This window comes from Taudactylus pleione, unplaced genomic scaffold (assembly GCF_031769625.1).
Source record: "Taudactylus pleione unplaced genomic scaffold, aTauple2 ptg000996l, whole genome shotgun sequence".
In the NCBI taxonomy this organism is placed as follows: Eukaryota; Metazoa; Chordata; class Amphibia; order Anura; family Myobatrachidae; genus Taudactylus; species Taudactylus pleione.
The window spans coordinates 722,412-744,908 of record NW_028285397.1 but is presented as its reverse complement, the minus strand read 5'-3'; the positions used below and the strand labels follow the sequence as shown (position 1 = coordinate 744,908).

Sequence of the window (22,497 nt, the reverse complement as noted above, 5' to 3'; positions counted from 1 at the left end):
TGTATTTATTATCATTGTATCATTGTATTTATTATCATTGTATTTATTATCATTGTATCATTGTATTTATTATCATTGTATCATTGTATTTATTATCATTGTATCATTGTATTTATTATCATTGTATTTATTATCATTGTATCATTGTATTTATTATTATTGTATCATTGTATTTATTATCATTGTATCATTGTATTTATTATCATTGTATTTATTATCATTGTATTATTGTATTTATTATCATTGTATCATTGTATTTATTATCATTGTATCATTGTATTTATTATCATTGTATTTATTATCATTGTATCATTGTATTTATTATCATTGTATCATTGTATTTATTATCATTGTATTTATTATCATTGTATCATTGTATTTATTATAATTGTATCATTGTATCATTGTATCATTGTATCATTGTATTTATTATCATTGTATTATTGTATTTATTATCATTGTATCATTGTATTTATTATCATGGTATCATTGTATTTATTATCATAGTATCATTGTATTTATTATCATTGTATCATTGTATCATTGTATTTATTATCATTGTATTTATTATCATTGTATTTATTATCATTGTATCATTGTATTTATTATCATTGTATTATTGTATTTATTATCATTGTATCATTGTATTTATTATCATTGTATTATTGTATTTATTATCATTGTATTATTGTATTTATTATCATTGTATCATTGTATTTATTATCATTGTATTTATTATCATTGTATCATTGTATTTATTATCATTGTATTTATTATCATTGTATTTATTATCATTGTATCATTGTATCATTGTATTTATTATCATTGTATCATTGTATTTATTATCATTGTATCATTGTATTTATTATCATTGTATTTATTATCATTGTATCATTGTATTTATTATCATTGTATAATTGTATTTATTATCATTGTATTTATTATCATTGTATTTATTATCATTGTTTCATTGTATCATTGTATTTATTATCATTGTATTTATTATCATTGTATCATTGTATTTATTATCATTGTATTTATTATCATTGCATGGGCCTGACTCGCAACCTTGGGCACTTTTCCGTACAGCCGCGGCCCGCTTAATGCGAGTATCCACCGAATATTCGCACATGTTCATGCATAAGGCCGGAACGCCCACTCTTTTTCCATCTGCAACTGTCATCATTAGCGCCGTGACTTACCCCCACCCTGTGCTGTGATGGATCAATCCGTCGGCACTTTCAATCACCCTGTCCGTATGCGTAGACATGTTAAGGCGCATGCGCACTCTGCAGGCACCCACAGAATCCACACGGTTGGACTTGCCTCAGAATCAGGCCTTATATGTCCTAGAAGTTACCTTTAGGAAGTGTTCTCAGAGTGATTGGCGCAGCGTCATTACCTTGGTGCCAGCATCCGGGAGTTTCCCGTGCTCACTCCGAGACAGATTATAAAACTCTTCGGTTTGGAAACTGCTGAGACAAGTCTGGTTGTAATTGGTGCAGTAATGTCGGGCAGCCCCTGGATCTCCCATCACAAAGACCAGCTGCTCGAAGGAGCCCTACAGTCAGCAAATACACGAAGACGTTACCATCCCGTCCATGCGGTGCAGTGTCATTCAGTATGTACCAAACCCATTACCACCCCGTCCATGCGGTACAGTGTTATTCAGTGCGTACAAAAGACGTTACCATCCCGTCCATGCGGTACAGTGTTATTCAGCGCATACCAAACACGTCACCATCCCATCCATGCGGTACAGTGTTATTCAGTGCATACAAAGACGTTACCACCCCGTCCATGCGGTACAGTGTTATTCAGTGCGTACCAAAAACGTCACCATCCCGTCCATGCGGTACAGTGTTATTCAGTGCGTACCAAACACGTTACCATCCCGTCCATGCGGTACAGTGTTATTCAGCGCATACCAAACACATTACCACCCCGTCCATGCGGTACAGTGTTATTCAGTGCGTACCAAACACGTTACCACCCCGTCCATGCGGTACAGTGTTATTCAGTGCGTACCAAACATGTTACCACCCCGTCCATGCGGTACAGTGTTATTCAGTGCGTACCAAAGACGTTACAGACAATTATGACAACAATCCTAAAAGTCACTTTGTGGTCGTGTTGCTCTGAGAACCTGATTATAGTAACCTCATGTGGCCCTGGGCCCCTTCCTCCCTCAGTTTGATAGTGACCTAATGAATAATCCGTCTCTGTCAGATGCTGTCATATTTCAAGTGTGTTTATGAAATAAAAGCAAACATCTGATTGGCTACCGTGGCACATGACCTGACGTGTGAGCAGGACAATATAAAATCCACCATTTCTGGCCTCTTTTGAGGCCCGCACTTCGGCGCAGTCCCGGCAGAATGGGACAGTCGGGAGGTAGGTTATGGGTGACACCTCAGCTTAAAACATTTTTAGTGGTTTAAAGTATAACCCGAAAAAAAACACTCTAAACCCTCCAGGCCAATTTTTTTAACATTTGTTTGTCTCATTGTCATAATCTATAGACAAAGCAAGGAGCGCCCCAGACAAGTCCTGCATATCGGGCCGCGCCGCGGTATCAGGAAAACATGATTCATACAGCGATGTCATTTTACTGCTGTTTTTAATGTGGCTTCCGCAGCATTCCTGAGACGTGCCCGGGATTGCGGAGAATGTAAATAAGAAAGTAATTATAGGTAAGAGGCTGCCTGCTATGTGTTATTCCTAAGTATGTGCGGAGAGATGCGGAGACAAGCGCGAGGCGATGGATGAGGTCCCTGTACAATATTCTCCTCGCCACCCTGACAATGGGCCTCATTCACTACTGTACGCAACTGGCAATACGCACGCAATTTTCCAGATTGTTTTGCACTGTGTATGCATCGCAGTGTGCGAACCGGCCGCTGCGATGGGGACTGCGATCGCAGCGGCTACGCAGGCCCATCGCAGAGTCATTGACAGGAAGTGCCGTTTGTGGGCGGTAATGGGGATGTGGTCGGGGAAACGCAGGCGTGCCAGTGCATTTGAACGCCGTCGCAGGGGCCTGCACAAATTAGCCTGAGGCCTCATAGCGTGCGCGGCTGTTAGGTAAGGTATGGCCTTGTGCAAGTGTGCATATGGGTCCGATGTTACTCGATGGTACCGATGGTTTTGCTATGTTGCTAAAGTATACGGATGTGAGTATGGGGAAGTGGGAGTCCTTATGTCAGGCAGCGATCGCAATGTGAATGCAAACATTTGCATATCACCGCTGATTTTAGCAACTGCGCTGCGTGTATATTAGCAGAATAGCGATCCTTACTGATAAGGCCCAATATACACAGACGACACAACACAGTTTGGTATTTGGATGTCTCTTTCATGGTGACGTCCCTACACCGGGATGAGGTTAATATCTGGACAGTCGGGATGCTGACGTCGGAGTCCCAGCAGCCAGCATCCCGTTCGTAAGTAGACCGGGGAAAGCTAAGTATTACCCACGAGAAATCCTGTCGTCGGACTAACAGCGCGGTGAATTAAATAGTTTGGGGAGCTCGTTCCCGGGGGTATTCAGCATTGCGCTGAATTGAATCGCCCCCTTTGAGATTAGATTGTCAGCTTTAACATGTCCTATTTTGCTTATTTTGAGCTATATGTGACGTGTATATGTCATACCCTGGCAGTGGGGAGAATAATATAGTCTGTGCGCCATCTCCTGGAGTCACACGTGTCCTAAACATGCTGTACCCAAAATATAGGGATTCTTTATTTTAGTTACCTCAAAAGGGACCTCGTATGGATCAATGAGACCGCCAAGCATCACTATCCCATCCGTTCTGACCCCCAGCCCCAAAAAGTTAGACCAAGGGAGCATTTCCGCCAGTTTGCAGTCCACGTAGAGCGCCACGCCTTTGGCTGAGATAGCGAGCGCCACCCGGTGCCATCTGCCATCAGTGAGCGAAGAGACTGGAAATCTGTGGGGGCAAAGGAAGATCAATGGGGAACAATGATATTACCATGTTAAGCTAATAAGCCCCACTCGTGTTTATATTCCTATAAACTGTAGGTAAGAGTGGCCCGTACTACTGTATGTTCCCTTTAACGGCACAGCAGTTTTGTTCCGACTGACAATAGTATTGAGCAGTAGCTCTGAACATGCTGCCACATTTCCCAGAAAGTCCATTTCACATTTCCTAGTCACTGACTTTAATCTATAAATTGTCCTGCAGCAACGTATGTTACATTAGTGATTTATTTAGCTTCTTTGTAGCATATTAAGATAATGCTTTAAAATAGATTTTTGTTGTTCTAGAATTTTCTAGATGTTGGTAAATGTGTGCCACATAATATCGCTCCCCCTTGTACAGATATCGCCAGGATACCAGGTCTCACTTACTCATAGTGTCCACACCGGCTGGAGATGAATATTAAGGCGTTGGGGTTAATTCGGATCTGGAACAGCACCTGGCCGTGCAGACTCAAGATAGTGACGATGTTTGTATTCTCCTGCAGAGCCGGGCGCAGCTTCATCAGCACGGACAGCTCATCCGCAAAACTACAGGACGGGAAGAAGCGCACGAAAGGGTTAAATATGGCAGCTGCAAGTAACGCAGCAAAAACAAAACGATACAAGAGTCTTATCAATCAAGGGGAAAATGTATTAATGCAAAGTAATACGGGGGCAGCGGCGTGTATGTGTCGCTGTTCTGTGAACGAAAGCTGTGACATCACCGATAGACTTCATCAGTAATATTTATGAGGTTCCTTGTGATGTCATAGGCTGCAATCTAACAGATATTGAGTCAGCCCACAAAATGGCGGCCACCGTGGCGTATGACTGAAGATACTTTTGCACTTCTGTAGTTAGAGTTGTGTGCGCCTTATGATGCGTGCAACCGTACATATAGTGGTTCAAGACTCCACATTCATCATCATCAATTCTAGACCTTCCAACTAGTTTACTTTATGTAGGTGCAAAATGGCATCTTGTAGCCAACGTATTTCAAGATCACTGTCCCTCATAATAATATGCGTCTGCAAGCGTCGTCTAACCCGTGTCAGCATGTCCTTACTGTATTGCGCTCTCAACGCGCAAATGGCCAGAAGTGCAATACGTGTGCAATTCAAAAACTGGGTGCCAAGTACAACCATATGCGGTCTGACAATTTCACAACAAGATGCATATTTACTATGAATCAGGCTCCAAGCGAGTGACCGCCTCACTTACCTGTCTCCGAACGCCGTCCTGGTGGCGATGTTGAGAGTAGAGTACTGCCCCATATCTAAGGAGAGGCAGGAGCGTTCTGAGCTCAGCGAGATGTTCACCAGCTCCGTGGAGTGAAGAGTGAGGGATTCCAGCACGTTAATCTCTTCTGTAGCGACAGAGGAAGAAAAAGAAGAATACTATATAATTTCTGCATCTGACATTAAAACAACTGTGAAAGGCGGCCGGTGTAATATAACCTCGCAATATAATATATTTTAGGAGGATGTGGAGGTATCTGGGATCTGCATATATATATATTGAAAAGCTGATGACTGAAGTTAACTTTCTGAAAAAATAAAAATAAAAAATACAGTTGCTGCAATACCGAGTCTGGCCAATGGGTGGCAGCATAGATCCTCAATATTCTTCCAAAGCTGATTCATGTTACCTGTGCAGGTGCTGGTGTCCAATGGTTTAGTATTTTACAGCAAAGCGGATATATATTTATATTATATTATATTTATATATTTATATACAATGTAACATTTATGAATCAATACACAGCAACATTTCAACTTAATAAAAGGACAATTAAGAGCATGGTAAAACGGTTTGTTCCAAGGTGACGTAGGTTTACGTGGTGTATTATGCATTCACAACACTAAGGGGCTGCAAACCAAAATATACAATGTAGGGGTGATGTGCGCTGCCAATGCCGGCGTTCAACGGCGTCACAATAGGGCAACACTGGCAGTGATGAAGGATCACAGGGAAATTTGGGTCTGCCTGAGGTAGGTAAATTAATAAATTCTAAATTAATTCTATAGAAGTAATAAATAATAATATTTCAATCTCCCATAAATAAGAAAAAAATTTGCACAGGAAACAGCTGAAATGACCCAATTCATTAGCGTGTGAGCGTAATAGGGGGAGACGTACCAAACCTTAGGGAGAGACAAGATGGAGAAGTTGCCTAAATCAGCCAATCAGCTTCTGTCATTTTATAGACCATAATAACACACTTTCCTACTGTCCCAGAACGAGACTCTGCGTCACATCCACTTCTGTAGTGCAGTGGGCGGGGACCGCGATGACGCATGCTACTGTAAATCGCATCACCCGCCTCCCACTGCAAAAACAAGCGATTCGCAAGATTTTACAACAGGGACGCGACCATGATGACACAATTCCAAGCAACATGCCCTCCGACGTTGCCCCTGGGATCTCCCCCTCCAGGATCTCCCATAAAGTCGCTGACTATGAATTATTAGGAATATCACTATGGCTCCCGCATGGATTACATACATCACCTTTATTATTAAATATTCTTTCTGCACATTTGCAAAAAAACATGGGACCCATGGGCGACTTGCTGCAACCTCTGCCCTCCAGTTTCATGATTTTTAGCCATACGGAGCCTTTCCGAACTGGTGCATACAAAGGTTTGTGTTCTGGACAGTAGGCCTGATTCAAACCCGGACGCTATTTGCCGCCGCTCGCTGGCTAAAAGGGGGCGGCTATTTAAATCATGTGCTCGCACTGCGTCGCATAAAGCCGCCCACTATGTAATAGCGAGCGGCCGCACTATGCGCTCGTACCTGTATAAAGATGCCCTTTTGCCACTCGCAACACACGTCATCTCCAGCAGTTGTAGGATTAATCGGGAACATCGAAAGCCATCGGAGCTGCTCGCAGCGCTTGTGGTAGCCTTTTCCCACCACAACATTGCGAGCAGTTCAGGCTAAAATACAACCCAGTCACGTGTGTAATGACGCTACTTTGCTAATTATGCACACCCATTAAACGCCGTTCTGACGGTCGGGCACGCCTGCATTCGCACCTCCACACCTCCGTTTACAAGCACCTTCCCCTGTTACCACCCACAAACGGCGCTATCTGTCCCTCAACATAGCGGCCCGACTGCGGGCTACGGACGAGCACTTTCCCATCGCAATGACTGGTTCGCACACGCGCAGTGCGACTCATACGCATGCGAAGATTGCGAAAAATCGCTCAATGCGAGCGCAGCATAGCGCCCGGGTCTGAATCAGGCCCAGTGTCCCTATTGTTCAACATTGCTCAGTGCAATTCTCTTAAACCGCGTATCTACTAGACCACAGATTCTCAAACTCGGTCCTCAGGCACCCAAACAGTGCATGTTTTCCAGGTCTCCTCATAGAATCGCAAGTGAAATAATTAGCTCCACTTGTGGATCTTTTAAAATGTGTCAGTGAGTAATGACTACACCTGTGCACCTGCTGGGTGACCTGGGAAATGTGTCAGTGAGTAATGACTACACCTGTGCTCCTGCTGGGTGACCTGGGAAATGTGTCAGTGAGTAATGAGTACACCTGTGCACCTGCTGGGTGACCTGGGAAATGTGTCGGTGAGTAATGAGTACACCTGTGCTCCTGCTGGGTGACCTGGGAAATGTGTCAGTGAGTAGTGAATACACCTGTGTACCTGCTGGGTGACCTGGGAAATGTGTCAGTGAGTAATGATTACACCTGTGCTCCTGCTGGGTGACCTGGGAAATGTGTCAGTGAGTAATGAGTACACCTGTGCTCCTGCTGTGTGACCTGGGAAATGTGTCAGTGAGTAATGAATACACCTGTGCTCCTGCTGGGTGACCTGGGAAATGTGTCAGTCAGTAATGATTACACCTGTGCATCTGCTGTGTGACCTGGGAAATGTGTCAGTGAGTAATGAATACACCTGTGCATCTGCTGTGTGACCTGGGAAATGTGTCAGTGAGTAATGAGTACACCTGTGCTCCTGCTGGGTGACCTGGGAAATGTGTCAGTGAGTAATGAGTACACCTGTGCTCCTGCTGGGTGACCTGGGAAATGTGTCAGTGAGTAATGAGTACACCTGTGCTCCTGCTGGGTGACCTGGGAAATGTCAGTGAGTAACGAGTACACCTGTGCACCTGCTGGGTGACCTGGGAAATGTGTCAGTGAGTAATGAGTACACCTGTGCACCTGCTGTGTGACCTGGGAAATGTGTCAGTGAGTAATGAGTACACCTGTGCTCCTGCTGTGTGACCTAGGAATTGTGTCAGTGAGTAATGAGTACACCTGTGCACCTGCTGGGTGACCTGGGAAATGTGTCAGTGAGTAATGAATACACCTGTGCACCTGCTGTGTGACCTGGGAATTGTGTCAGTGAGTAATGAGTACACCTGTGCTCCTGCTGTGTGACCTGGGAAATGTGTCAGTGAGTAATGAGTACACCTGTGCACCTGCTGTGTGACCTGGGAAATGTGTCAGTGAGTAATGAGTACACCTGTGCTCCTGCTGTGTGACCTGGGAAATGTGTCAGTCAGTAATGAATACACCTGTGCACCTGCTGGGTGACCTGGGAAATGTGTCAGTCAGTAATGAATACACCTGGGCACCTGCTGGGTGACCTGGGAAACGTGACCTGTGTGGGGTCCTGAGGACTGAGTTTGAGAACCTCTGCACTAGACAATATGCTCCATGAGCGATATCGTCTGGTGTTTCCCCGGCAGTGGATGTGCTCAATGTCGTTAACGATATCGTTCAGTGACGTCACCCTCCCTCATCCCCGAACCTGCAGAACCTGACGATATCGTTAGGTTACCCTGCAAGCATGGGCGATGAAAGATGTCGTCAATTACCAGCGGGAGCGCGCATCTCTGGTCGTTGATGCCATGTCTACTGAACGATGAACGATAACTATATCGTTCAAATCGTCCACTTTATCGTCTAGTGGATACGCGGCTTAATTCTATACTTTGGATGAAACTTTCATTCCCCATTCTGACTCTCTGCGCCTGATAAATGAGAGCGCATTGCAGAGAAATAGCAACTTCTTTTGGAAAACAGGGGCGACGGCCTCTGTTTCCCAAAATGGAGGTGTGTTGTCGCCGTTGGGGGGGAGAGACCAGGATCACCATTGGCTGACGGAGATTTCCTGGCCTCTTTTGAGCAACTGTGATCACCGGCTTGAGTGACCCCCCCAATGGTCACTCAGCCAGCAGAGGATCACGCAGAAGATCCAATGCTTCGTCCACGGACACAGCACAGATCAGTAATACATAGAGGAGGCCTGACACCTCCTCTATTACCTTATTACAGCTGTTACCAAGTTACCAAATCCATCCGAGCCGGAATCACCCCCAAAGTTCAGTGATTACGCCACGATGGTGGTTGTAGTCCATCGAGATTGCTTCGCATACGACGAGCTTAGACACACCCACCGGCTCGGCATCATTCTGTCTTAAAATGATCATTAGATGTCGCCAACTATGGAAATGTAAGTACAGAAACTGGAGCTGATTGTGAGGGGTACACGGACGCGGACGCATCTATTGCCGCCATCTCATCTGCCTCTGTATGCTAATGCTGCTACCGATTCTGTTCATACTGAGCCGCCCACATGTCGCGGCGCTAATTCGTCTCAGTGCATCGCTGCACCATCGAAGCTCGCGCCATCCCTGTGGCAAGTGCAATGTTTCCATCTGAACACGCCTACTGCGTATGTAGGCGCAATCATGCATGGGACACGCCCACGTCTGCCTCTCCACCCTCGTTACCTCCCAGGAACGCCCACTGAAATCTGCGGCTCTTATATCCAAATCTGTTATGTGTCTCCCAGCGATGGATTCCTCAGAATTCATGCGCAGTGCGACTAAAACATCGACCAACTGCGCCCAGCTCTGAATAAGGCCGTTTGTAACTTAAAGTCTATTTACTAAACTTCCTCTATTATGTGCTTTGCTGCAGGCTCTACATAAAGAATAATTATAAATATTCATTATATCAGCCCATCAGGCACAATACCCAGATATAAAGGATCCTATCAGCCCATCAGGCACAATACCCAGATATAAAGGATCCTATCAGCCCATCAGGCACAATACCCAGATATAAAGGATCCTATCAGCCCATCGGGCTCAGCGTGAAGAGGCCTCAGCTAGAAGTGGAGTCACCCCAATCACAGGCGTCAGTTATACTCACAGTCAGTGGCGGAGGGCGGGGCTGCAGTACAGTCCAAAATTCAAATAGGGGCGTTACACCAACTGCCAGTGAGTCCCAGCCAGTGATGTTTTGCAGCATTTGAAATGACCGTTGGTGTGGCTCCCCCTGCAGCCACACCTGTGGAGCCACCACTGACTCACAGTCCTCCCTGTATGATACAGCCACACTCATCCCGGTATGATACAGCCACACCCATCCCTGTATGATACAGCCACACCCATTCCTGTATGATACAGCCACACCCATTCCTGTATGATACAGCCACACCCATCCCGGTATGATACAGCCACACCGATCCCAATATGATACAGCCACACCCATCCCGGTATGATACAGCCACACCCATTCCTGTATGATAAAGCTACACCCATTCCTGTATGATACAGCCACACCCATTCCTGTATGATACAGCTACACCCATTCCTGTATGATACAGCCACACCCATCCCGGTATGATACAGCCACACCCATCCCGGTATAATACAGCCACACCCATCCCAGTATGATACAGCCACACCCATCCCCGCCTAAACCTAAGTCCCCCGAGGGAGGTGCCTAACCCTAACCCCCCCTTCCCCTAGCCTAAACCTAACCTCCGGGGGGTGCCTAATCCTAAATCCCCCCGGGAACCCTAAACCTAACCCTCCCGCCCGCGGCTATCCGCGTTCGGCGCCCGGCGTCCCTTCGATCAGGATGCTGGGCGCTGGTCTCCCGGTGTCGGTAAAATGACAGGCGTCTAGATTTAGGTGCCTGTCATTTAACCCTTGCCGGGATTAAGCAGTCGGGAAGCCGGCTGTCGGGATTATGTCCGCCAGCTTAATGATTGCATACCCCACAGGGACATCGCCTGAGACGTGGGGTCATACATGGAGGTAATTAGAGCACAGGGACATCGCCTGAGACGTGGGGTCATACATGGAGGTAATTAGAGCACAGGGACATCGCCTGAGACGTGGGGTCATACATGGAGGTAATTAGAGCAGAGGGACATCGCCTGAGATGTGGGGTCATACATGGAGGTAATTAGAGCACAGGGACATCGCCTGAGACGTGGGGTCATACATGGAGGTAATTAGAGCACAGGGACATCGCCTGAGACGTGGGGTCATACATGGAGGTAATTAGAGCACAGGGACATCGCCTGAGACGTGGGGTCATACATGGAGGTAATTAGAGCACAGGGACATTGCCTGAGACGTGGGGTCATACATGGAGGTAATTAGAGCAGAGGGACATCGCCTGAGACGTGGGGTCATACATGGAGGTAATTAGAGCACAGGGACATCGCCTGAGACGTGGGGTCATACATGGAGGTAATTAGAGCAGAGGGACATCGCCTGAGACATGGGGTCATACATGGAGGTAATTAGAGCACAGGGACATCGCCTGAGACGTGGGGTCATACATGGAGGTAATTAGAGCACAGGGACATCGTCTGAGACGTGGGGTCATACATGGAGGTAATTAGAGCACAGGGACATCGCCTGAGACGTGGGGTCATACATGGAGGTAATTAGAGCAGAGGGACATCACCTGAGACGTGGGGTCATACATGGAGGTAATTAGAGCACAGGGAGACAGCTGAGGCCCAAGGAAAAGGTCTACTCTAATACTGTATTCTACCCCATGGAAATCCAGCTGTCACTCCGTGGATTAAGGATTGCCCTGTCTCTGCGGCCCTACGTTAGCGGTAACCGTACATACGATCAGCAGGAAATAATTGATGCTAGGCTGGCATCCCTGCACTTAGCACCACGTCTGATATATAAATCAGATTATTTCCCATGTATACTGTATATATAATATATCTATATGCATATTTGTCCTGACAGTGCAGAGGCCAGAGGCGAGCCGTTCCCAGAATTAGCAGGAATGCCAGTACGAGCCGTCAATCACGCTGACATATGTGTGTTCCCAGCCCAGGTGTGCGGTACAGACACCTGTGTGCAGGGGGACATAGAGGGGTCAAAGGCAGGGACTAAGCACTGCTCAGCGTTTCGGGAGCAAGCAATGGACGCAGTGGCGATGTTGGGCGCAAGCGGACAATGTTTTAAGTCTGTGTATACGCCCCGATGGTTAGCGCAGATGGAAATTGCCTGTAGATTTATGCACATTCGCTGGGCACGTTCGCACGTTCGTTGTGTACTAAGGGGCCCATTTATCAAAGTATATTTGAGGTATAATTCCCCCCAAAAAATGTTTTTTGGGGTTTACCTCAAATATTAAGTGTCCCCCGTATGTATTAAGGAGGGACCGGGTATCTCCGATACCTGCTGTGATCCCTCCGTTACCGCTGACAACCGCATCCCCCATAGGTTTCTATGGGGGATGCGATACTGACAAATTTACCAATATCCAGAATGCGATGCATCCAGGTATAGGCCCCCATCTGAAGGTGACGTTAGCCGCTGTAGCCTATGGGCTACACAGCACATAATTAGGCGGCGGAGGGATCTGCCGGAACCCTCCCTGGCTATGGCGGATGTGCATGTGCAGTCTGTAGGACTGTGTATGTGCACCACCCCCTGTACTGGCCGGCAGCTCTCCGGAGACATCGCAGGGACGGGCTCCTTTTGGAGCCCGTGTCCCTGCATGTCCCAGATGGTACATCCAGCCGCTATGATCACATTGTGCAGTGAATGCAATGCGATCATGGGCGCTACTGTCCTGCCCTGATAAGTGATAATTAATAAATGGGGGCCCAAGGCCGTTACGTAGAAAGTAATTGTTATAATTATTATTTACAAATGTCGGAATTTTTAGCACAATTGATGTCGCTGTCTCGCACCTCTGTATGATCCCTGTATTGAACTTGAAACGGGCGTCAGAAACAAAGAAAAGAACAATTATAATGAATTAGTACTAAACCAAACTATTAAAACAAAATTGTCTTTACATGAGAGAATTAGAATGATTCATTGAATAGAACAACTAGTTTCAATGTGTAACAGCTGCGACGAGGTCATCTGTCATCACGTAAATCTTACCAGCAATATGCCCACTATGTGGCGACACATTTCCCAGCAGCACAGGGTGACATACACCCGTCACATACACCCGTCACCTACACCCGTCACACGGCAGATGCAACTGATAATGAAATGAGATATTAAGTGAACACAGCACTAAGGGGTGGAGCCAGAGATGTACACTAGGGCGGAGCCAGAGATGTACACTAGGGGCGGAGCCAGAAATGTACGCTAGGGGCGGAGCCAGAGATGTACACTAGGGGCGGAGCCAGAAATGTACGCTAGGGGTAGAGCCAGAGATGTACGCTAGGGGCGAAGCCAGAGATGTATGCTAGGGGTGGAGCCAGAGATGTATGCTAGGGGCGGAGCCAGAAATGTACGCTAGGGGCGGAGCCAGAAATGTACGCTGGGGCGGAACCAGAGATGTACGCTAGGGGTGGAGCCAGAAATGTACGCTAGGGGCAGAGCAAGTGATGTACGCTAGGGGCGGAGCCAGAGATGTACAGTAGGGGCGGAGCCAGAGATGTACGCTAGGGGCGGAGCCAGAGATGTATGCTAGGGGCGGAGCCAGAGATGTACGCTAGGGGTGGAGCCAGAGATGTACGCTAGGGGTGGAGCCAGAGATGTACACTAGGGGCAGAGATAGAGATGTACGCCAGGGGTGGAGCCAGAGATGTACGCTAGGGGCAGAGACAGAGATGTACGCTAGGGGCGGAGCAGGAGATGAACGCTAGAGGCGGAGCCAGAGATGTACGCTAGCCGATGTTTACGGAATTGAGTGATTCATAACCATGCATACGTCAAGGTACATTACCGTAGTCGCTCGCAGCGTCTATTTACTCGCAGTGTGATTGACAGTCAGGGAGCGTTTGGGGGAGGTAACAGGGAGTGGCGGTAAAGAACACAGGCGTGTCGCACCTGTTTTGCGGACATGTCAAAACTGCGCCTGCGATCCCACAAGAAACATGGCTCCGGCGCCTTGGTTGCCGCAGACATTGGGCATGACCATAGCGTTACTCAGGACAGCAGCAATCATGTGATCTGTGACGATGCTGCGTCTTTCTACGAAGATGCTGCACATTTTACGCAGATGCTGGATTTGTAAAGAGCAGGTGGGAGTCTCAGCACATTTCCCCGCAGGTGCGACATTTGCGTATTTTCGCATCGCAGCTGTGTACAAAGACGCAGCAGCCGGCATTAGCGCGCATCTCTGAATCAGGCCCTAAGGCAGTAAGTCATTCTTGCCTAAAGGAGACGCCCGGGGAGGAGACGCAGCTGATCGCTATAGGTGATGGGGCCTGGACCCTAACGTCATTGGTTCCCGCCCCCAGCACGGCAAAATGCCCTGAATCGCGGGTCAATGGGGAGGGGACTGAGCTGGACTCATGCGATGCACAGCATGTTAGCCCCGCCCACTCCCTACAGACCACCCACGATTGCTGCCAATTATCTCCCCATCCTGCCCTGGATGTGGGAAATCAGGCCTCTATGCTTGGGGTGTGAGGGATCGGCCTCTATGCTGGGAGTGTGAGGGATCGGCCTCTATGCTGGGGGTGTGAGGGATCGGCCTCTATGCTGGGAGTGTGAGGGATCGGCCTCTATGCTGGGGGTGTGAGGGATCGGCCTCTATGCTGGGGGTGTGAGGGATCGGCCTCTATGCTGGGGGTGTGGGGATCCGGCCTCTATGCTGGAGGTGTGGGGGATCCGGCCTCTATGCTGGGGGTGTGGGGGATCTGGCCTCTATGCTGGAGGTGTATTGGATCTGGCCTCTATGCTGGGTGTGTGGGGGATCTGGCCTCTATGCTGGGGGTGTGGGGGATCTGGCCTTTATGCTGGAGGTGTGGGGGATCCATCCTCTATGCTGGGGGTGTGGGGGATCGGCCTCTATGCTGGGGGTGTGAGGGATCGGCCTCTATGCTGGGAGTGTGAGGGATCGGCCTCTATCCTGGGGGTGTGAGGGATCGGCCTCTATGCTGGGAGTGTGAGGGATCGGCCTCTATGCTGGGGGTGTGAGGGATCGGCCTCTATGCTGGGGGTGTGAGGGATCGGCCTCTATGCTGGAGGTGTGGGGTATCCGGCCTCTATGCTGGGGGTGTGGGGGATCTGGCCTCTATGCTGGAGGTGTATTGGATCTGGCCTCTATGCTGGGTGTGTGGGGGATCTGGCCTCTATGCTGGGGGTGTGGGGGATCTGGCCTTTATGCTGGAGGTGTGGGGGATCCGTCCTCTATGCTGGGGGTGTGGGGGATCGGCCTCTATACTGGGGGTGTGAGGGATCGGCCTCTATGCTGGGAGTGTGAGGGATCGGCCTCTATGCTGTGGGTGTGAGGGATCGGCCTCTATGCTGGGAGTGTGAGGGATCGGCCTCTATGCTGGGGGTGTGAGGGATCGGCCTCTATGCTGGGGGTGTGAGGGATCGGCCTCTATGCTGGGGGTGTGAGGGATCGGCCTCTATGCTGGGGGTGTGAGGGATCGGCCTCTATGCTGGGGGTGTGGGGATCCGGCCTCTATGCTGGAGGTGTGGGGGATCCGGCCTCTATGCTGGGGGTGTGGGGGATCTGGCCTCTATGCTGGAGGTGTATTGGATCTGGCCTCTATGCTGGGTGTGTGGGGGATCTGGCCTCTATGCTGGGGGTGTGGGGGATCTGGCCTTTATGCTGGAGGTGTGGGGGATCCGTCCTCTATGCTGGGGGTGTGGGGGATCTGGCCTCTATGCTGGAGGTGTATTGGATCTGGCCTCTATGCTGGGTGTGTGGGGGATCTGGCCTCTATGCTGGGGGTGTGGGGGATCTGGCCTCTATGCTGGGGGTGTAGGGGACTATTTGAAAGATCGGGAGACTCTTGCACCTTCCGGGAGAATAGGAAAGTAAATGTGAGTAGCACTCTTTACTAACACTTTATAATGTTATTTTACTAACACTGTATATTGTCATTTTACTGACACATTATAATGTAATTGTACTGACACTTTACAATGTTATTTTACTGCACGTTACAATGTTATTTTACTGACAAATGTTGTTATTTTATTGACACATTATATTGTTATTTTACTGACACATACTGTTATTTAAACGACACATTATAATGTTATTTTACTGACGCATTAAATTATTATTTTACTGAAATATTATAATGTTATTTTGCTGACACATTATAAAGTTATTTTACTGACACATTATAATGTTATTTGACTAACACATTATACTGCTATTTTACTGACACGTTATAATGTTATTTTACTGACACATTATACTGATATTTTACTGACACATTATAATGTTATTTTACTGACACATTATAATGTTATTTTACTGACACATTACACTGATATTTTACTGACATATTATACTGATATTTTACTGACACATTAGAATGTTATTTTACTGACACATTAGAATGTTATTTTACTGACACATTACACTGATATTTTACTGACATATTATACTGTTATTTTACTGACACATTATACTGATATTTTACTGACATATTATACTGCTATTTTACTGACACATTATAATGTTATTTTACTGACGCATTATAATGTTATTTTACTGACACATTATACTGATATTTTACTGACACATTATAATGTTATTTTACTGACACATTACACTGATATTTTACTGACATATTATACTGATATTTTACTGACACATTATAATGTTATTTTACTGACACATTATAATGTTATTTTACTGACACATACTGTTATTTTACTGACACATTACACTGATATTTTACTGACATATTATACTGTTATTTTACTGACACATTATACTGATATTTTACTGACATATTATACTGTTATTTTACTGACACATTATAATGTTATTTTACTGACACATTATACTGATATTTTACTGACACATTATAATGTTATTTTACTGACACATTACACTGATATTTTACTGACATATTATACTGATATTTTACTGACACATTATAATGTTATTTTACTGACACATTATAATGTTATTTTACTGACACATACTGTTATTTTACTGACACATTACACTGATATTTTACTGACATATTATACTGTTATTTTACTGACACATTATACTGATATTTTACTGACATATTATACTGTTATTTTACTGACACATTATAATGTTATTTTACTGACACATTATACTGATATTTTACTGACACATTATAATGTTATTTTACTGACACATTACACTGATATTTTACTGACATATTATACTGATATTTTACTGACACATTATAATGTTATTTTACTGACACATACTGTTATTTTACTGACACATTACACTGATATTTTACTGACATATTATACTGTTATTTTACTGACACATTATACTGATATTTTACTGACATATTATACTGTTATTTTACTGACACATTATAATGTTATTTTACTGACACATTACACTGATATTTTACTGACATATTATACTGTTATTTTACTGACACAATACTGTTATGCCAAATTTGAATCGTCCCCAACAAGAGGCTCTAAGTTTGTAAACATGGAGCGTTTAACCATAGACAAGCTGACATGTGGCGTTATTATTACTGACAGGCTCTCTTACAGTTTGGAGGCTCCTCCTTGGACCGTTATAGTTGTGCCGTTCCCTGCTCATCTATAAATGGCTCAGAGCTGTGGAACGAAGCGTCATGCTTGAAACTGATGGCAGGTGACCACAGTGGGGCTCATTCAGAAAAGAAAGGAGCAAATTTGCACCTTGGTAAAACCATGTAGGATGTCGACTTCTTAAACAAGTCGACATGGTAAAATTCAACATTCTGGTGTCAGCATTAAGAGTGTCTGTATAGTCACCAACATGCTGACTACATGACATACATTTACACCCTGTGCCTAGCATCATAGCGTGTGCAGCGGTAGAGATGCTCCTTTTTGTGGATTGCTCCTGAATGAGCCCCAGAATGCGGTCACCTCCGTGTACGTGATCTGGGCCCTCAGGCTGAGCGCAAATACCGACCTGGTTGCTTTGCGCTTGGACGAGCGGCGGGATTGGGCCAAGTTTAGGGGGTCACTGAATGTCGGCTCTATACTGCAGGGATAAAACTGCCTGCGTACGTCCGAGAATGGCTCCTTTATTTTTAATAATGAACAAATATGAATAAATAATTACATAAAAATGCAAATAAATGACAATATTAATTGTGCATTCAGCTCCTCTTTATTTAGGAGGTTTTATAGTTTCTCTTCAGACTTGAAAATTGATTGTTGAGTGAGATTCCCCTGTAACAAAGCGCCTGACCTCCGTTTCCCAGGCAGTAATAGTGTAACAAAGCGCCTGACCTCCATTTCCCAGGCAGTAATAGTGTAACAAAGCGCCTGACCTCCGTTTCCCAGGCAGTAATAGTGTAACAGAGCGCCTGACCTCCGTTTCCCAGGCAGTAATAGTGTAACAAAGCGTCTGACCTCCGTTTCCCAGGCAGTAATAGTGTAACAGAACGCCTGACCTCCGTCTCCCAGGCAGTAATAGTGTAACAGAGCGCCTGACCTCCGTTTCCCAGGCAGTAATAGTGTAACAGAGCGTCTGACCTCCGTCTCCCAGGCAGTAATAGTGTAACAGAGCGCCTGACCTCCGTTTCCCAGGCAGTAATAGTGTAACAAAGCGTCTGACCTCCGTTTCCCAGGCAGTAATAGTGTAACAGAGCGCCTGACCTCCGTTTCCCAGGCAGTAATAGTGTAACAAAGCGTCTGACCTCCGTTTCCCAGGCAGTAATAGTGTAACAAAGCGCCTGACCTCCGTTTCCCAGGCAGTAATAGTGTAACAAAGCGCCTGACCTCCGTTTCCAAGGCAGTAATAGTGTAACAAAGCGCCTGACCTCCGTTTCCAAGGCAGTAATAGTGTAACAAAGCGCCTGACCTCCATTTCCCAGGCAGTAATAGTGTAACAAAGCGCCTGACCTCCATTTCCCAGGCAGTAATAGTGTAACAGAGCGCCTGACCTCCGTTTCCCAGGCAGTAATAGTGTAACAAAGCGTCTGACCTCCGTTTCCCAGGCAGTAATAGTGTAACAGAGCGCCTGACCTCCGTTTCCCAGGCAGTAATAGTGTAACAAAGCGTCTGACCTCCGTTTCCCAGGCAGTAATAGTGTAACAAAGCGCCTGACCTCCGTTTCCCAGGCAGTAATAGTGTAACAAAGCGCCTGACCTCCGTTTCCAAGGCAGTAATAGTGTAACAAAGCGCCTGACCTCCATTTCCCAGGCAGTAATAGTGTAACAAAGCGCCTGACCTCCATTTCCCAGGCTGTAATAGTGTAAGCGGACACCGATCGTATGAGGCTACACAGCACGGTTCCTGCACTCCGTGCGCTGGGGAATGTGAGAGCAGGGACGTAAGGCTCCGGCAGCTCGGGGGGGAGTTATACAGGTGATTTACAGTAAGTATTACCTTCCTACCTCTTGTTAGGTGTCACCTGAATAAGAGTCCCCCCCTTTATTTATACTTACACCCCCCCATCCTAATTTAATGTTAATGAATGATAATGACAGCCTTCATCCTTAATGACATCATCATCCAGATTTCCATACAGCGCAATTCCCTACACGCAGAGGGAACTATGTTACAGTAACTACATTCTAGCTCGGACGGCTTCCTGACCTGATCACTTGCTGAGCAGACATTACTGAAAACAATGCGCCAATGTTACGCCGTAACCAGAGTGAGGAGAACAGCTTCATTCTGGAATCGTCCTCATATCGGATAATTGATAATAAATAAATCTGTGGTGGAAGGAATGTATCACATCGGGACGGGATTCCTCACATGCCAGGAATGAACATTCAAATATTTTAAGGGAAAAAAAAAAAGAAGTAAAATAAATATAGATTTGGCTGGAAGCTTATGTGAGCGGAATGGAAATAACTCTCCCACGTTGAGGCAGTAAGACAGTTTTACTGACATTGTCTAAAGCATTTTATTATTATTAAATCATCATTATTAGAAATATATCAGTATTAGGAATATTTGCATTCCCCGCTTTGTCCTGTAAGCTTCAGTCAAGTACATCACAGACTAGTTACATCTATAACCACGGTCTTAGGGCCTGAATCAGCACAGGACAGAATTGCACAGCTATAGATATGATGTATGCACGCAGGCTATAGATATGATGTATGCACGCAGGTTATAGATATGATGTATGCACTCAGGCTATAGATATGATGTATACACACAGGCTATAGATATGATGTATACACGCAGGCTATAGATATGATGTATACACGCAGGCTATAGATATGATGTATGCACGCAGGCTATAGATATGATGTATGCACGCAGGCTATAGATATCTGATGTATACACTCAGGCTATAGATATGATGTATACACACACAGGCTATAGATATGATGTATACATGCAGGCTATAGATATGATGTATGCACGCAGGCTATAGATATGATGTATACATGTAGGATATAGATATGATGTATGCACGCAGGCTATAGATATGATGTATGCACGTAGGCTATAGATATGATATATACACGCAGGCTATAGATATGATGTATGCACGCAGGCTATAGATATGATGTATGCACGCATGCAGCTTTGCAATTCCGCCCTTGCAATTATGGTACTGCAGCAGGAGGCATCATGTAAGGACGCAGCACAAGATAATGTGCGATAACATCGGATGACTCAGTGACCATGGGGTCACGAGAGCCGGCTGCCGCAGATACAAGTAAACGGCAAGGAAATCTATTGGGCGACAAATATTTAGGCCAGCAGGAATATTTTGATCTCACAATTAATCCATATTGCCTGGAGCTGCAAAGCGACGTGATTGGCCGATTACCTGTCACTCATCCTACATGACGAGGCGGACATGATGAATGTGAGATCTGTTACCTCAAGTTTCGCATTTTTCTCTGCTAAAAACAACCTTTCCCTGACACCGTGTAGTAACTGAGATTACTGGCGCGGCTTTGTGTGAGGTGGGAGGGGCCACGCTTGCGGCCCCAGAAGTCTGTCAGGCTGCTTATCGCTGTCCTAGTGACCATGGAGATGACAATATCTGGCAACGCTCCCGGGCAGAGCAATGGAAAGTTAGAATATACATCTCAGTAAGACATATGGATATAGTTTATTCTGTATATTTATTTATTCACACACATTCAACAAATGCGTATTGGCGGGAGCCGAGCAGCCATCTTTGAAATGCTTCCCCAATCATCACACTGACAGGATCTCCAACCCCCCCCCCACAGCACAAGTGCAGCTTATGTTAGAGAAATTCCATCTGAGATCCCAATCAGACCCTTATGTTGCTCTTGTTAGTGTCCTAGCGCAGTAACATTCTGCCCGGGTCACCCACATCCACCCGTGTACCGAGCGCTACCAATTCTACCCAAAACAGCCGTAAAGGGGAATTACTGTACCCACATTCAAATCCCTGGCTGATCAGAACATCATTTGCTAATTACATAACTCCCAACTTTTATAAAGTTCAAGATCGGGACTGCGGCGCCCCACTGCGGGACACTACGGGCCGCGGATGGGACGGCAGGACAGTACCTGAATAGCGGGACTGTCTCGCCAGTATCGGGACAGTTGGGAGGTATGTAATTTTTTGTATGAAAACTTATTTCTAACCTATCTACCTGTGAGCCTGAAATATACTGTAGTACTTTTAGCACTAACTTCATCTATATTTGTTTGGCAGCTATGGTGTCGCCTTCCCTTCTCGTAGCTGGATGCAAGAGCAGCGTGTAAGGACACATGCGTGTGGCAATGCATACTTGCCGACTTTCTGGCTGACCCCTCCTGGACGGAGCCGCCAGGTCGGCACAGCAGGGGTTGTGGCAGTGGCATAGGTGGGCGGTGCAGAAGGTGGGTTGCGGCACAATTATGCCATTGTGGCCCCGCCCCCCACTATACAATGCCGAGATCACAGTATTGGTAAACAGGGGGCGGGGCTATGATGATGAGATTTACCATGAATCGCGTCATCACCCCCTGGACAGCCCACTTTTGCTCGGTAAGTGGGCGGCTGCAGGGAGGTGTGGCCGGCTGAGGTGGGAGTTTGACTCACGGCTGGCTCCAGGAGACTTCCCCACACTTCCGGGCAGCCGGGAACGGCTCACGATTTTCAGGAGACTTTTGGCCGTTCCAGGAGAGTAGGCAAGTATGTGTTAATGCCAGCCTGAATGGGTAACTGGGTAATGCCAGCCTGGATGGGCAACAATGATTGTTGATGCCAGATGGGGTGGGTGGGATTAGTATCTCAGACACTGATGATCTCCTGGGATTTTCACTAGAGTTTACAGACAACAGTACACAATACCATATATGTATGTGTGTACAGCACTCAGCGGCTGCCTATAACATCTGTATGTGT

The 22,497-nt window shown here is 46.2% G+C and overlaps 1 protein-coding gene across 1 annotated transcript in view; it reads right to left on the bottom strand.

The window, feature by feature from the left end:
- LOC148454388 (uncharacterized) overlaps window positions 1-22,497 on the bottom strand; it is a gene marked incomplete at its 3' end in the record, with an annotated part of 187,325 nt that overhangs the window by 48,831 nt on the left and 115,997 nt on the right. Inside the window, exons 2-5 of the mRNA XM_088460942.1 lie at window positions 5,204-5,348; window positions 4,373-4,531; window positions 3,755-3,950; window positions 1,403-1,561 (exon numbers count right to left, since the gene is read on the bottom strand). Coding sequence (XP_088317068.1) covers window positions 1,403-1,561; window positions 3,755-3,950; window positions 4,373-4,531; window positions 5,204-5,348 — 659 coding nt within the window. The remainder of the gene's footprint in view (window positions 1-1,402; window positions 1,562-3,754; window positions 3,951-4,372; window positions 4,532-5,203; window positions 5,349-22,497) is intronic.